Raw genomic sequence first — 15,124 nt, forward strand, 5'->3', positions numbered from 1 at the left:
TGTGCAGCTAGCCTTGCTGGAGAGTGAGATGAGTGAGTGAATACCTGACTCTTGATTGGGAATCTTTGCAGGTGAGGGAAGAAACGAGGCCCTGGATCATGGAAGCAGACAAGCCTGAAGGGCCCTCAGGGAGGTAGTTTCCCACACAGGTAAGTGTAACTCTCCCAGGACATCTAGGGTGGCTTCGTCTTTCGTGGAAGGTGGTTGTCTGCTCTCTTGCCTGGTGTCGTAGGAGGTTCTAACCGAGCCCAGACTGGGTTGCTATTTGTAGCGGCTCCTCTAGTGAGTTTGGTGCATGGCCACAGGGGAGGGATTGGGGCTGGTTTGCGGCTGAGGGATAAGACAGCACTTTGATGTTTGATCTAAGATTCTGGAAGGAAGGGGGTCTGGCTGTATGGAAACACGGAAGATGCAGGAATGGGGTGATGTCCACACGCCCTCCCCTTTTCATCAGGCTGTTGACTGGCTTTGAGTTCCCTCCCTATGGAGAGAGGGCTTCTTTAGGATGGATGGTGAAGGAACTGTGTTCATCGGGGGCTTTGTGAGAGCCTGGACCTGATCCTGCAGAGTGTGTGCAGAATCGAGCCAACCTCCCTGTCCTAGCCCTGCTCAGGCCAAAGGGCCACTTGAGTATCCTGAGCACTGAGACTGGCCGGCACCCTATTGGAAGAGACCAGAAGAGCAAGGTTTCTCTGAGGACAGCAGAAGCAGGATGGGGAGACCCTGGGAACTCCCTGAAATAGCAGGAAAGACACTACATGGGGAAAGAGGGTGCAGACACGCAGGTGGGAGCTAATTTGGTAATTCGGGTGTTAATGACAATATAACCTCACTTGCACCTACAGCGGCTGATGCCTCTGTCTTGACTTGTGTTCCTGATTTGAATGAATATCTCATTTAAGCTTTTGCATTTTGTTTTCTCATTGACCAAAACCAGCATCCATTCAGTCTTCAAAAAGCAGTTTTTCACCAAGAGAATTTGAAAACCAAGGATCTAGCCTATCTCTCTCCCTTTCTTTGGGTAGGATAGCACGTAATATTAATTCAGGAATTAATTGGAATATTATACTTTAAAAGAAACTTCCAGAAATATTTTTCCCGTGACATCCCAGGAGAAGTTAGTCATACTTTGGAGTACATTCAACACTGGTTAGAAATTTATTGGCTCACAAATAAAATACAAGTGATCTCCTGGGCCTCTGACTAAGGTTCTGCCCCTCCTCTTTGCTTCCAGCAGGCTCAATGCATGAGAACCAAGATCTTGAGGTGTCTTCTGACTAGCCTTGCGCAGGCGTGGCCACTGTTCTTACCTAGCTGTCGATGTGGCTGGTTGTCATGGTGATTCTATTGGAGCATCACTTTGCTTATGAACTAAATAAATCTTCAGTCACATCTGTCCAGTTTGAGCCAGTTTCTTTGGAGTCTGGACACACGAGGGGGGCTTCAAAGAGTAGTTTACTTTGTTGGAAACAGAAGGAAAAATGGAGCTGAGATCTACTGCCTACCCAGGCGGGGTGTTTCTTCAGCCAAAGTTCCTAACTCTCTCATGAGGGCTTCCTGGGGCCTGAACCCCACAGTTTGTTTTCAGGGCTGAAATCAGCTGGTTACTACTTGGAAAGGAAAGGTGGACAGGTCCACATAGCCCGCCCCGCATGGAGCTCCTGCTCTCTGGTTAGGAACGGGGAGCCCTAAAGATTGGGTAGTTGTGGGGCACAGAGCTCAGGCAGAAGAGCCAAGGAGGGAACCTACCAGAGGTGTGGCGAACGCAGAAGCAGCTTGCCTGGTTTTCTGGCTTCGAGCTAGGCCTTTACCTGTAATCGCCCGAAGGCAGAAGGCTTCAAGGCCCCGCCTCCCATGACCCCGGACTAGGGTTGAGGCTGGTGGGCCCATCCTCTGCCACTCCTGACCCTTCTCAAGGTGGCCTTTCTATGCCCCCTCACCCTGGGGCCCCCTTTGACAGGAGGCATGGCTTCTAGTCCCTCCAGGAGGAACAAAATGTTTCATCAAGGAGTAAGGCTGCCTCCCAAAGTTTGTGTGCCGGGCAGGCAGGTGGCCCCCGGTCATGGAAGCTGTGCCGTGGTTGTCTCCGGGCCTCCCTCCTCCCTGGTCCACACACGCCTCCGCTTATGAGGGGGACAGTGCTGTCTCTGTCACATCCCTGATGCCTTTGTCACCATGAAGCAGAACCTCCCTGAGCCCCTGGCTGGCTGCATTGGCTTCCAGGGGTCCAGGCAATAAGAGGAGGCCACATTTACCCATTAGAAAGCTGCTTCCCTTTTATTTTCCCTACACTGTCCCCCGCCCCCCCCCCACCCCCGCCAACCACTGCTTACTTCTTCTGTTTCTTTGACTCCTCCTCCTTTTGAACAAGTGAGTCATTAGAGAAATGATCCCCACCCCTGTGATCAGTACGCAGGTGATGAGAATGGACATCCTGGAAGGAACCACAGACAGTATTATGTCCCTTGGAAGAGACCACCTTTCGACTCTCTGCTCAGGATCCCCTTGTCTGAGATCAGTCCCCTCTGCCCTGTTCCTGCCCCGGCCAGTTCCAGCAGCTCCTGCCAAGTGTATATATGCCTTCCGAGTGGCCACCACCCTCCAGACCGCACTTGATTGCACCCAGGGTGGGTGGGTGTCTGCGCTGGGCTGAGTCCCTTCCTCAGAAACTAACCTGGGACCTGGAGAAGAAGAATCCAGTCTCAGACTAGCTAGGCCTTTGAAGGGGAGACAAGAACTCAGGAGCTAGACACGGGTATCTTCTCCCAGGGCAAAATGAAGAATAGAGAGCAGGACAGGGGGGAGGCAAACACACACAAGAGCAGCCAATGGGAGACGGAGATGAAGTCCCGCTGACGGAGGGCGGCCACATCCTGCCCTGGCATTTATGAGACACCGCTCTCTCCTCCTTTCAAATGAAGACAGAGCGTGGCATCTTGTGACCAAGAGCTCTAAACGGTATCCTTTTGGAAGGAACCATATGGCCACATTGGAGAGACCTCGTGGAGGTGGAGAAACTATGCAGCTGAAAGTGGCAGGTGTGCGTCAATGGTCATGTCTGCTCACCTGTAGTGATCTGCCTTGTACACAAGTTTGGAAGCCCTGCAGCTTCTGTTCCTGTTCCTTGACGCGTCTGCATCAGAAAGAAAGGGTTTGCTAAGAGCCAAGCAAGGCCCATTCCCAGGCCCACCCTTTGCCTCTACATCTCTCTCTGGCATTCCTTCCATCTCCACAGCGTGCGTGATGGCTGGTCATGCAGAGGCACCACGCACAGTGGCATGAAAGGTACCCTGTAAGGAGTGAGGTCGAGGGAAGAAGACACTGCACTCTGCTCGCTGAGCCACCCCTGGAGGGCACCCCCACACAGACCCCTGGCATGCCCCTTACCCTTCACAGACCAAAAGTCACTGGTGTGGGCTCCTCTGGCGTCAGTCACGACCAGCTCAGTGAAGTCCATGTCATCCCGGGCAAAGTCCCGCTGAATGCCGCACCAGTACCAGCCCGTGTCCTCTTTGGTCAGGCAGGACACAGTGACAATGAGCTGTTCCCCCGTGTCCCTCAGGGCCACGCGGCCGGTGCTGTTGGGTGTGAAGGCGATGATGCTGCAGTAGTCCCGGTAATAGCCTCGGCACCAGTACTTGAGATGGTCCTTGTAGTGGGCGGCATAGCTGCAGACAGCGGACACCGTGTCCAGCACAAAGCTCTCCTTGACCTTTTTGTCCATGATCATGGCTTCTGTCAAAAAAAACACACACAGGTAGGCAGGAGAGGTCAGGGGGGTACCAACAGTGATGGGGAGACTTGGCTCAGAGTGGTGGACACACAATACAGTGTACAGATGATGTATTACAGAGTTGTACCCGTGAAACCTACATAATTTTATTAACTAATGTCACCCCAATAAATTCAATATAAAAATAAAAAACATGACACATACACATGTATGAAAACACCAGTGTTCTTTTAACGGGTTGTAGCTCCTGCCCTCCTTGAGGAAAATTAATGAAAACATTGGAGGCTGATTTTTGCCTGTTGGGGATTGGCAACTCTTATGGGCTGAGTAGTGATCCCTAAAACCCATACATTGAAGTGCTACCCCGTCCCTCAGAATGTGACTGTATTTGGAGATAGGACCTTTAAGTAGGCAGTTACATTGAAATGGGGTTGTTAGAATGGGCTCTAGTCCAACATGACTGTTGTCCTTAAAAAAGGAGATGAGGACACATGACAGAGGGAATGACCATGTGAGGATACAGCAAGAAGGCGGCCCTCTGAAAACCAAGGAGAGAGGCCTCAGGAGAAGCCAAACCTGCCAACACCTTGACCTTGCGCTTCTAGCCTCCATGACTACATGGAAATAAATCTCTGTTGTCTAAGCCGCCGGTCTGTGAGGCCTGTTACAGCAGGCCTAGCAAATGCCTAGCAAAGGAACACAGCAGCCCTGGAGAAGTCTTCCTCCCTGGCCTCTGGGCAGGTAAAATATGGACCCCCGTCTGCAAGAACTGAGGAGGCCTCTCACCATTGCTTGGCGGGAGGCTTGAAGAGCCTGAGGCTTACTGTTCATAGATCCTCTGCCCCCAGCCACGCTCCCCCACAGTCCACCCCGGACCCTCAAAAAGAAAATGAGAAGGTTTGGGGGCTTCTGTTGACTCTATGGGGCTGTTCTTAGATACCAAGAACTTCTTATTTCCTCCCTACAAGACCAGCATGAGCACCTCTGTCATCTGAGGATATTGCATAACGAGGAAGTCGTGCACACCACGTCCAGCTTGACCGTGGCTAGGGAAGTGTCCAACCAAGGAGAAGAGATGGGGGCAGCAGCCCATCTGTGTCAGCCTCCAGATATGTGCTGGGATCCCCTCAAATGCCACCTCCAATGTGGCTCACGGTGAGCGGGACCAGCCTGCAAGGCAGGCTCATGTCCTTGGTACCAATGGATAACATTTGGTATTTTGTTTTCATATCAACCTCACAAGGAAGATCATGTGATGCTCAGTTTACAGAGAGACCCCAGCAACTCTCAAAGGTCACGTGGCTAGAGCGACTGAGCCAGGGCCAGCCCAGTCCTCTGAGTCTCGTCTTTGGCATCAAGAATGGGCAGAAAGGGAAACGTCTTACCCTCGTCTATCTGCACAAATGTTTTTGAAGGGGATAAGGGGGAAGGGAAGAGGAACTTAAACTGAAAGAGAGAATGCAGGGCCCTCATTTTAGCCGAGGGTTTCAAATTCCCCACAGCTCTCTAATCAGAGCTAAGAACAAGAACGATTTTGGGCAAGATCTATTTTCACCTCCTATTTTCCCATCCCACTCCTTTGGCAGCTGGAGCTAATAAGCAGGAGAGGAGATGGTACTGGAAGGTCCCTGGGAAGTTGGGGAGGCTGGTGACATTTCTCCCCATGTCTTACCTGAAAGGACAGTCAGGGAGAGCAGAACGAAGAGCCCCATGGCTGGACGGAAATGAGCCTCCAGTGGCCAGAGGCACCCAGGGATCTCAGCAATCCTGGATCTGTTGAAGAGAAACAGGTATCTTTGAGCTCAAGATGGCTTTATCCTGTTTGGAGAAACCAGGGAAGAGGGAACGACTACCTAATCCAGGCACTGCTGCCATGTTCAGGTGTCCGGGTTGTGCATGGCACGAGGGTACCTCATCGGAGGTAATGCCATTCATGGACGTGAATGTATAGAATAAAGTGGGGCAACTGAGAAAATTCTGGGCTTCCTGGGAGAGCCCCAAGCAGGAATGGAGATCCCCGTCCTGGATAAATCCACCTGGACACAATCAGAAGAGCACATGGGCACACTGTCGCTGGCACATGCTCGTGTGTGCAGCTGTGCCTCGCCCTGCCAAGGTTCCGGGTATCCCAGAGGCCACTCCTCGGGTCCACCACTCTTGGAGGCCCAATTCCTCTTTAGCGCAGAGGAAGACTAGCAAGGAGATTCCTAACTCCCCTGACTCCCAAGTGGACATAGAAGCCTCACTGGGGGTGGGGTCAGGGGTGGAACATGAAGCTGTCAGTAGCAGATGTGTCCGGTGGCGTCTACAACACGTGAGCAGGCCCACAAAACCAGCCCAGGAAACCAGCCCCTTATCTACAGTAAGAGGTCCAGGGACCAGCTTGCTAGAAATCGGACAAGCAGGAAGCTAGTACTAGCCCAGACTGCCCAACAATAACCCATCAACAATCAGCCCCGAGTGGCCAGGACTTGATAATAACCGACAGCTCCCCTACATTTTTCTCCTGCTTCCAGCTTGGGGCCAGCCAGAGAAAGGCCAATGTGCCCCCCTCACCAAGCACACAGGAGGCACCCCTGCCGTTAGCCCGCCTGCAGCTTCCCCAGGACAACAGCCTCCAGCCAGGCCCCGCAGCCTCCTTTTCTCCTCAAATAGAGCTTCCCCGCTGCTCCGCCCGCCTCTGAGTCTCTGCCAAGACGCTCGACACCCTTGTTACAGTGGACGCAGAAGAAATGGCCTTTGCTTTTCTCATCTGGTCTTAGCTTATTTCCATAGCTGACTTGATAAAACATTGGGCAAACAGACCCAGCTACTCAGTATCTGTTTTTGTTCCAGGGAAATCATACAGGGGAGGAGGAAGCTTCATTTTGTCGGGGTGGTTCTCCCACTTTATTCCTTTAGAATAAAAGCCCAACAGCCGCCCTCTGCTGTGCAGCCGAAGGGAGCTAGCCGGGAGCTAGAGTCGGGGAGACCCTGTGGTGTTATCCCTAAACCTGAAGCCAGCGTGGAACTCACCGCTTCTACCCAAGCTCCTCACCCGTGATTTTTGGTTCATCTTTTTTGAATTCACTCCAAGGGACATTTCCACTTTAACGGCTACTTCTGGGCTGGTGGAACACCTTAGCTCAGGAGACACCCACATGACCAAAAAATAAATAAAAAATCAGCTCCATTGGGAAGAAAAAGAAAGAGGAGAGGAGGAGGAGGAGGAAAAAGGGAGAAAAGAAAACAGTGTTTTCCTGACTCTCAGGAGCTACAGCCCCTAGGATGACATCAGATGACCCTGGACATACTGCTGTTTTGTTTGGCGGGAAATGATCACTTTCTATCAAGTTTCCCAAAAGGGCTGATGCTGAGTGTTGCTACAGCAATGAAGTTTGAGACTGCAAATTAAGAAGCTCATGTGAAGACCAGTGGGGACTGAGAAGGAACCAGTACCTCCCTCAAGTTGCCAACTGGGAAAGGTGGTTCCTGGGCAGATCACTGTACGGGGGTCACCAGCAGCCCCAGAGGAAGCCCAGGGCCTTGTCCCAGAGTGGCATTCTAACTACACACAGACATTTAATTCAGTGGGGGAGCCTTGAATCGAATAAGGGGATACCACTAAGAAAATAACCTGGGCAGTGGGTGCAATTCTTAAGGAAAAATATCCCCCAAAATGTTGAACGGGAGAGATTGTCAGGAATAAAGCCATATCCCACTCCCAGGGACCCACAGGGACAGTGGGGGCTTGTTCCGGTCTTCTGCCTGCAAGATATGATTGTGAGTGACGCCAGGAAGTGGGCGGGTGGGGTGACCAAGTTGAACTTCCCAGTGTTGATTCTTCCTGGGGTGACAGGAGAAACAAGGACCCTTCCCTGAAGTGTTAACCAGATAAACATGATTATCAGGCTCCAGCCCAAGACGGCGGTTCGGAGAAACTTTCAGGACCGGCTAAGAATTAATAAAAAACCGTTTCAGCGACTTATCCTCTGGGACATGGTTTCATTGAAATCCCCATCTTGCGGCTCTCATCAAGCTAATGTACTTACTGACTTGGGAGTGAGAGTCCACAGATGCGAATTTGGGTGGACAAACCAGAGATGATGTCACCTTGACTCTCTAAAGTCATACTCCGTGCTTGAAGGATGTGACTTAAACTCTGTCCCTGTGTGGTGTCCTGATTAATAAGAGATAACTAAGGGGAAAAAAAAAAAGAAGCCAGCATCCCTTGAGTACACAAATCGTAGCTTGTGCCCATGCATCTGCTACTTGTCCATTAGGTGAACTTGAGAATTTGGACTTTGGAGCAGTTCCAAGTCCCTCTTCATGTCTGAGAATAGGTGGTGAGAAGCTGGGGTCCTCCTATAAGGCAGGGTTGAGTTTATATCCTGGTTCTCCTGCTTGTTAATTGCGTGACTATAGACAGATTACCTAACCCAGTGGTCAGCAAACTCATTAGTAACAGAGCCAAATATCAACAGTACAACGATTGAAATCTCTTTAGAGAGCCAAATTTTTTAAACTTCTTCTAACGCCACTTCTTCAAAATAGACTCGCCCAGGCCGTGGTATTTTGTGGAAGAGCCACACTCAAGGGACCAAAGAGCCACATGGTGGCTCACGAGCCGCAGTTTGCCAACCATGGACCTAACCTCTCAGTTCTTTCATCTGCAAAATGGAGATGATAATACTGATGGTACCTACCTCAAAGATTGTCAAGATCTAAAAAGATAATGCATGTGCAGTGCTTAGTGCATAGAAAGTACCCAACAGATACTAACTATGCCCTTGTTTCTTTTTGCCCCAACCCCATTACTCCCATTACAATGAAACACCAGAGGAAATGGACTCAGCTAGGACTCAGCTCTAGAGGGAGAATCATTCCTTCCTTATCAATCCGTGAATGGATCATAAAGTTGACAAGTGCTCTGATCAGCCCAGGAAAAGGGAGCAGAGCGTCTTGGGGTAAGGAGTGAGGGGCCCAGAATTCATACAGGTGAACATGCCATGTGGCTCCAGGTGGCAAGTAGGCTGAAGGCCAAGAGCTGGATCTTCAAGCCCCAAGTGACCCTGGCCCTTAGCAAAGAGCTCCACAATCGTTGGTTTTCATCTTTTATTGACTCAGATACATTTACAGATGGATTTGGCAGTGTAAGTACCCCCTTAAACTCAGTTCACTCCTGTCCCCACTGTCTCCCGGGCATCTGCTAAGAGCAGGGTCCATGGAGTGGAATTGAGTCACCACCACATACATGTCCAGCCTGAATGGGAACTTTCGTCAGTAAGTCAATGAGGCATCCTTCAGATTCTGTGACTCCTTTTAGGGGGAAGGAGGAACATGGGCAATATTAACAATAGAACATTGTACTCAAGTCAGGCATCCAGAGAATTGAATGAGGGAGGAATGACAAAGGTAAAAAATCAAATTAGAGGCAGAGGGTAGTAGAAGAGGTACAATTGGAGACAGCCGGCCAAATGCTCCCCACATCAGTGTGGGGGAATCAAGGATGTGAAAGACCTTGGCCCAGGAGGATGGGACCTGAATTGAATGTTGACGTTGAATCTGAAGGTCAGTTGCGCAGACAATCATCTTTCATGGATAACTACTAAGAAATCTGTTCAATATTTGGGTCCAAGGAATCAGAGGGCTGGCAGTTCATACAGGCTTTGAAGATCAATAAATAGGTCTCCTTGAACTTTTTTATTTTAAAAGCATAGACGATAGGGTTCATCATGGAGTTGGCATGAGACAGCAGGATGCCCAAGTTCAGCACCACCTGGTTCACTTCACCATTGAAGTAGATGATACAGTTGATGATGGATAAAGGCAGCCAGGACAGAGCAAACAGAAAGAGAACCAGGAACAAGGACTTGGCCGTCTTGAACTCCCGTCCATAAAATGTACCTGTCTCTTTGGAGCTTGAGAAGTTCAGACTGAGTTTGTTCCGGATGATACAGAAGATGTCAATATAGATGGCGCACATGGCAACCAGGGGGATGAAAATCCAAGTGAAGAAGCTGAAGTACACCATGTAGTCCATCCTCATGACAGCACGAAACTGGCAAGGAAGGAAGGTCACATTTCTTTGGAACCCCGAGGACAGTTTCATGTTCCAGCCGAACATGGGGGTCAACCCCACCAGGATTGACAGCAGCCAGCAAAGGCCCAGGGCGCACCATATTCTTCTCTGAGTGGTGACCCTCTTGTATCTGTTTGGGAGAGAGTGGGTGAGTTCACAGCATTTGCTAAAGGACAGGGGGAGGCGGAGCTGGTCAAGGAGAGAGGAATGGAGAGTTGGTATTCTGTGATGATTTTGGCTAAATGCTACTGGATAGGAAGACAAGATGAACAGACAACAATTAGAGAAAAATCAGAAAACCTCTCTGGGGGAGCTTTCTAAAGAAGCATGTTCTGGCCCTCTCTGTGTGGCTCAGTGGTTGAATGCCAATCTCTGAACCAAGAGGTCACCGGTTTGATTCCCGGGCAGGGCACATGCCCAGTTTGCGGGCTCAATCCCCAGTAGGAGGTGTGCAGGAGGCAGCCGATCAATGATTCTTTCTCGTTGTTGATGTTTCTCTCTCTCTCCCTCTCTCTTCCTCTCTCTGAAATAAATTAAAAAAAATACTTAAAAGTATGATCTATAATGGATCAGGAATATGCTACCTGGACTCAGGTGCTCACACGCTCCACTCACAAGTCCATTTCCAGCCCAAGAATTCTTCAGTTCCTGGGAGGTAAGAGTCAGTCATCTAAGTCTCCTGGGGTTGCCTACCTGGTGAAAAATGATCTCAAAGCATGTTTGCCTGCATCCTCTGCTTGTCGGGTTGCTTTTTTGTTCTGATGTCCTTTCATTATACTCTGCCTTCCCCACACCCCCTCTTCCTTTGAATACCCTGTTCTCTTCTTACACTGACACCACACGTGGTGTTTGAGTTCAATGACGCTGTGGATTTGGGAATGTCATGTTGAAAAGCTTCCAGTACCATAAATGCTCATCCATTGAGAGTCACCATTTCTCCTTAAACCATCCTTCCTGACAACGTCTACACAGACTGCAAGAAGGACACTGACTTTGCTAAGTACTGTGTGCACTTGGTAGACTTTCTCTTAATGAAGTCTCACAATGTTTATGAGAATCTCCATTTCATTAATAATAGGGAAAATAAATAGTAGCATTACCATTTATTGAGCCTGAACTGTGGGCCAGGCATTGTTCTAAGAGCTCTGCGTGTGTTAATCCACTTAGTCTTCTGAGGAAGGTGCAATCACTGACCCCCTTTTATAGTTGAGGAAAATGAATCCGACAAGTTAAGTAACTTGTACAGATCAGAAGTGGAGAAGCTCACATTGAGAAGAGGTAAGGCGCAGAGCCTCTTAACCATTATGTGGTAAGATGAGGAACCGAAGAAGAGAAAGTTCTATCACATTCCCAAGATCAGATTTCAAGGTCTGGGATTTGAACCCAGGTTTGTTTGTATCAAAAGCTTGTCTACAGCTCCCTCACCAGGATCCTTCCCTGAGAGGAGAGAGGAGAAACACGAGACGGATGCAGTCAGGGGAATCGGATTCCTCCATTTGGTGGTCTGTTCCATTCACTTGGTCACATGAGAGACTGTTACTACTCTGTGCATTGGGGAACTTTTTTGGTCCCCTTCTCGACATGGAGGAGGAAGCAAAGTGGAAACAACTTTAACCCACATTTATTTGCAAAGAAGAGAGGCTCGAGCTTATCTTAGATGTCTGTTCCTTATCTTATCTAGTAGGTTTCTATCGTTTCTAAAAGTCAAGAGTGTTTTTTTGCTCATGAAAAATGCATCAAGCTTTTATCGTCGCTGGCTCCCCTGGCTGATCGGGCACCCACACCCTGAGTCCCTGGACAGGGATTCCTCTTTCTCGCTCCTGAGTCTCAGCGCGTCACCGCCGAAGCCCTCACACACCAAATGGTGACATGAACCTCTTTCGGGCTCAGGGGCCAATTTGGATTTGCTTTTGTTCAAAAAGTCTGGGGCCTGAACTTTGTAGGCCCGTTTCCCAGGCACCTCTATCACCGCCCCGCCCCACCCCTCTTCCAGCAGGTTACCTGACCGTGAGCTTGACCCGCAGGTATCGGTCCACAGCAATGGCTAGCAGGAACATGATGGAGGCGTGAGTGAAGACCAGCAGCAAGCAGGTCATGAGAAGGCAGCTGTAGAAGTGGACCGTGATGCCCAGGCTGATGACAACGGCCAGGGGCATGACCAGCACCCCAACAGCAATGTCAGCCAGGGCCAGGGAGACAATGAAATAGAAGGTGGTGGTCTGCAGGCTGGGGTTCAGCTTGACCACCCAAATGACCAGCACGTTGCCCACTATGGCGCAGAGCCCGATGACAATCTCCATGATGATGTAGAATATGTTGGCCAACGTCAGGGTGGTGCTGTGGACAGGCATCTTGGTTTCCCAGAGGAGTCTCCCAGGTGGCAGGTGCACAAACAGGCTCCGGGCGGGCCGGGGAGTCCAGCTCTTGCTGGAGGTCCAGGTGCAGCAGCCACCGCCTACAACTCACAACTCGCCCATGCCTTCTCGTCTCTCGGGGGGGGGGGCGCTCCCCTGTAGGACCTCCGCTCTCTAGAGAGAGCCCATCACAGGGCTCATTTCTAGCCCCTCTGCCGGCCACACATCCCTGGGCTCCCAAAAGCTCCGCGGGCTGAACCTGAAAGAGCTGTTGCTCTTAGTTCCCCAGACAGATGCGCTCAAGGACTCCGCCTTCCCCTGTCCCGTAGGGCTCATGAAGCTCCATCAAGATAAGCAGCCCTCGTCGGGGTGTTTCAGGAAGTGAGATGGGCCAAGAGGAAGCACAGAGCCAGGAACCCTCAGCAAGAAGATGGAGAGGACGGAGGAGGGGGTGCGAGTGGCCTGGAGAAGGCTCAGCATTCTTCACTCAGGACCGGATGCTGGGTGCTAGCCTAGCACAGGGCGGGAGAGGCGCTGGGAGCACGGACAGCGAACTATTCTGGCTTTCTGCTGGCTTAGCAAACAATCCCGTGACAACAAGGCAAACAGAGACACAGAGGAACAAGAAGTGGTCTTGGGGGGGCAGGCCCCTCACCTTAACCAGAATTTACCCTTCCTACTGCGTAGAGCGCAGAGCCTGACTGACTGTGTGTCCCTCCAAAATTCACACGTTGAAATCCACCTCTCAAGACAATGGTCTGGGGAGGCGGGATCCTTGGGAGATGATTAGGTCATGAGGGTGGAGCCCTCATGAATGGGATCAGGGTCCTTATAGGAGACCCCACAGAGCTCCTCTGACCCTCCCACATCCATGAACCAGGAGGTGGTCCTCATCAGACACGGATTCTGCCCGAGCCCTGATCTTGAACTTCCCATCCTCTTGTTTATAAACCACCCACTCTGCTGGGCACAAGTGGGACCCAGCCTTCATATCAAAGATCTTTTGCCATGGGGACAAGCTAAGGTTCCCGGCTCAGAAGATGCAGCTCGTCCCATAGTATCACGTCTGCTCCACCGCCCCTTCCCAGCCCACACCCCACACCTCCCCTTCCCAGCCCACACCCTGCCATACAACCACCTGTGTCAAATCTATTTGAGGGCTAGCAGGACGACAGGATGGCCGGCCATGCAGAAAGGAGGGAAAGAGCAGTGTGTTCACGTGATCACAGGGCATCCCCTGCCCCTCTCGTGCCCCAAAGCCCACCCCACCCTGAGGAACAGGTGTCTGTCTGGGAATCGGGCCCTTTCCCTAAAGTTGCTCACACCTGGTCTCCGCTCCTGGGAACCAGACACTCGGGGCGATTGCTATTTGAGGGCCACCTAGTTCAGGTGCCTCTCTGTGCCGCCCAAAGGGGTCATTTACAGAAACAGCTGAGCCTCAGCCCACACAGTGGGTTAAAGGGTCTGGAATATTTACCTTAATGCACCCACCTATGTACAGCCCCCAATACATTCCGTGGTCTACTGAGTGATGCCTCCGCTGGGGCCTGCCAGGGTCTCCTTGCCACCCACTGAGGCCCACTGCGCCCCAGGCTGGCGGGTCCACGTCTATCTGAGCGCCTGCCCTGCCCCGTCTCCCTGAGCCGACTCCCCAGACACGAAGGGACCTCTGACTGCATCCCCTTACTGGCTTCCACATGGCTGCTTGTCAACGTCTCCCCTGAAACCGCTCTCTTTATCTCTCCGCAGAGAAGGAAGTCACAGGAGCCACATCTAGGAGGCCGTGCTAATGGGGCGGCTGTTCTCACTCTGCAGCAATCTTTGAGTCACTCTAAAACACGCACTCTCCCCCAGCCCCTCCCACCCAGGGCACCCCGAGCCTGGTGATGAAAGGCCCTCTGCAGGAGGGGAGGCGAGGTGTGCCGCCTGGCTGTGGGGTGGGACAGCCCAGCTTTCCTAGGGGCTTGGCATCCAGGGTCTGTCTGCTCGCACCCCACCTGGCTGCCGAGGGAGGCGGGGGCTCCGTGTGGGAGAGCTGGCGGGGTGACAGCTCCTACAAGGAAAGCTGAGGCGCCGATGGAGAGGTGGTGCAGGCCGGGAAAAGTGTCCCAGCCACGGAGCCAGCCCGACTGGCGTGTTTTCTGATATTTGCTCCTCTCTTCCTCTTGGTGCCCAGGGGAGCCCGCTCAGTGGAGACCTGCCCGTCTCAGCGGCGTGCGAGAAGCCAAGGACAGGGTTTTGTCCCAGCACCGGTCACAAGAGCAGCGTGGTGGGGACAGGATAGCCCGTGAGACGCTAACCCCTGGGACACAGGAGAGGCAGGGGACACGCTTGGGGCCACCGACCAAGCCACCGCTTCACACCTGGGGTTCCGTCTCCGGAACGCCCTGTGCAGACCTGGGACTTCCTCTCCTCCACATGTTCTGAGCAGAGAGAGCGTCAGGGTCACTTCACATCTGGGCCGAGGACGGGGCCTGAGTGTCCTCTCGGCCTAAGGGACCAGGGGACAGAGGACAGGCCGCCGCCGCCAGTCCTGGTTAAGTAGCCGCCCCACCATCTCGTGCGGGGACCTCCTCACCCTCCTAACCCACCCAGAGGCCAGGCTCCCTCACAGCCTCCGGCGGCCCCCAGGGTTCAAGTCCACACTCCTTGGAATGGCCAGGGGACCCTTTGCAATGGGATCTCCCGGCCCCTGCAGCCTCCTGTCGCCTGATTTCCCAGAAACCACGGGCCACCGGGCGGATCCCCGAGGCTGGAGGCAGCTTTCACTTCCCCGCCTCTGTTTACAGGCTCTGGGCCCGCTGGGGAGGCCTAGAAAACAGGCCCTGGAACCAGGCCTGGGGAGAAGTCCCAGACGCCGCCCCTCCTGATGCCCCGCGGTGCTGAGCTTCTCCTGCGAGCTCTGGAGGGCAGCGCCTCGACGTTCCTGCGCAGGGCCTGGCGGGTGGTGGGCGCTCAGTCTAACGAGAAATGAAC

General features: G+C 52.2%; 1 protein-coding gene across 5 annotated transcripts; it reads right to left on the reverse strand.

The window, feature by feature from the left end:
• On the reverse strand, positions 1-12,835 carry ADORA3 (adenosine A3 receptor). 5 transcript variants are annotated; one of them, XM_079761242.1, is made up of 7 exons: positions 11,796-12,835; positions 5,406-5,506; positions 3,388-3,735; positions 3,067-3,133; positions 2,334-2,434; positions 1,750-1,811; positions 1-1,458 (listed from the first exon to the last, which is right to left on the reverse strand). In XM_079761242.1, the coding sequence occupies exons 1-7, from the start codon at positions 12,143-12,145 to the stop codon at positions 1,456-1,458; spliced, it is 1,032 nt and encodes a 343-aa protein (XP_079617368.1). In that variant the 5' UTR covers positions 12,146-12,835; the 3' UTR covers positions 1-1,455. The 5 variants fall into 5 exon arrangements, 4 of the variants coding, with proteins under 4 accessions (XP_079617368.1, XP_079617367.1, XP_079617370.1 ...); XM_079761241.1 differs by having other exon boundaries at positions 1-1,811; XR_013812949.1 differs by lacking the exons at positions 1-1,458; positions 1,750-1,811 and having other exon boundaries at positions 2,373-2,434; positions 3,399-3,735.
• Positions 12,836-15,124: the final 2,289 nt, after the last annotated feature.

Source organism: Cnephaeus nilssonii (genome assembly GCF_951640355.1).
Source record: "Cnephaeus nilssonii genome assembly, chromosome: 21".
In the NCBI taxonomy this organism is placed as follows: domain Eukaryota; kingdom Metazoa; phylum Chordata; class Mammalia; order Chiroptera; family Vespertilionidae; genus Cnephaeus; species Cnephaeus nilssonii.

Excerpts from the sequence above, each read along its gene's own strand:
- ADORA3 (XM_079761241.1), bottom strand. The coding sequence starts at position 12,145 with ATGCCTGTCCACAGCACCACCCTGACGTTGGCCAACATATTCTACATC. Across the intron at positions 2,435-3,066 it reads TACAAGGCAGATCACTACAG|GATGTCCATTCTCATCACCT; the intron begins GTGAGCAGACAT and ends GGTTCCTTCCAG. Across the intron at positions 1,812-2,333 it reads GAGTCAAAGAAACAGAAGAA|GTAAAGGCCTAGCTCGAAGC; the intron begins GTAAGCAGTGGT and ends GGGCGATTACAG.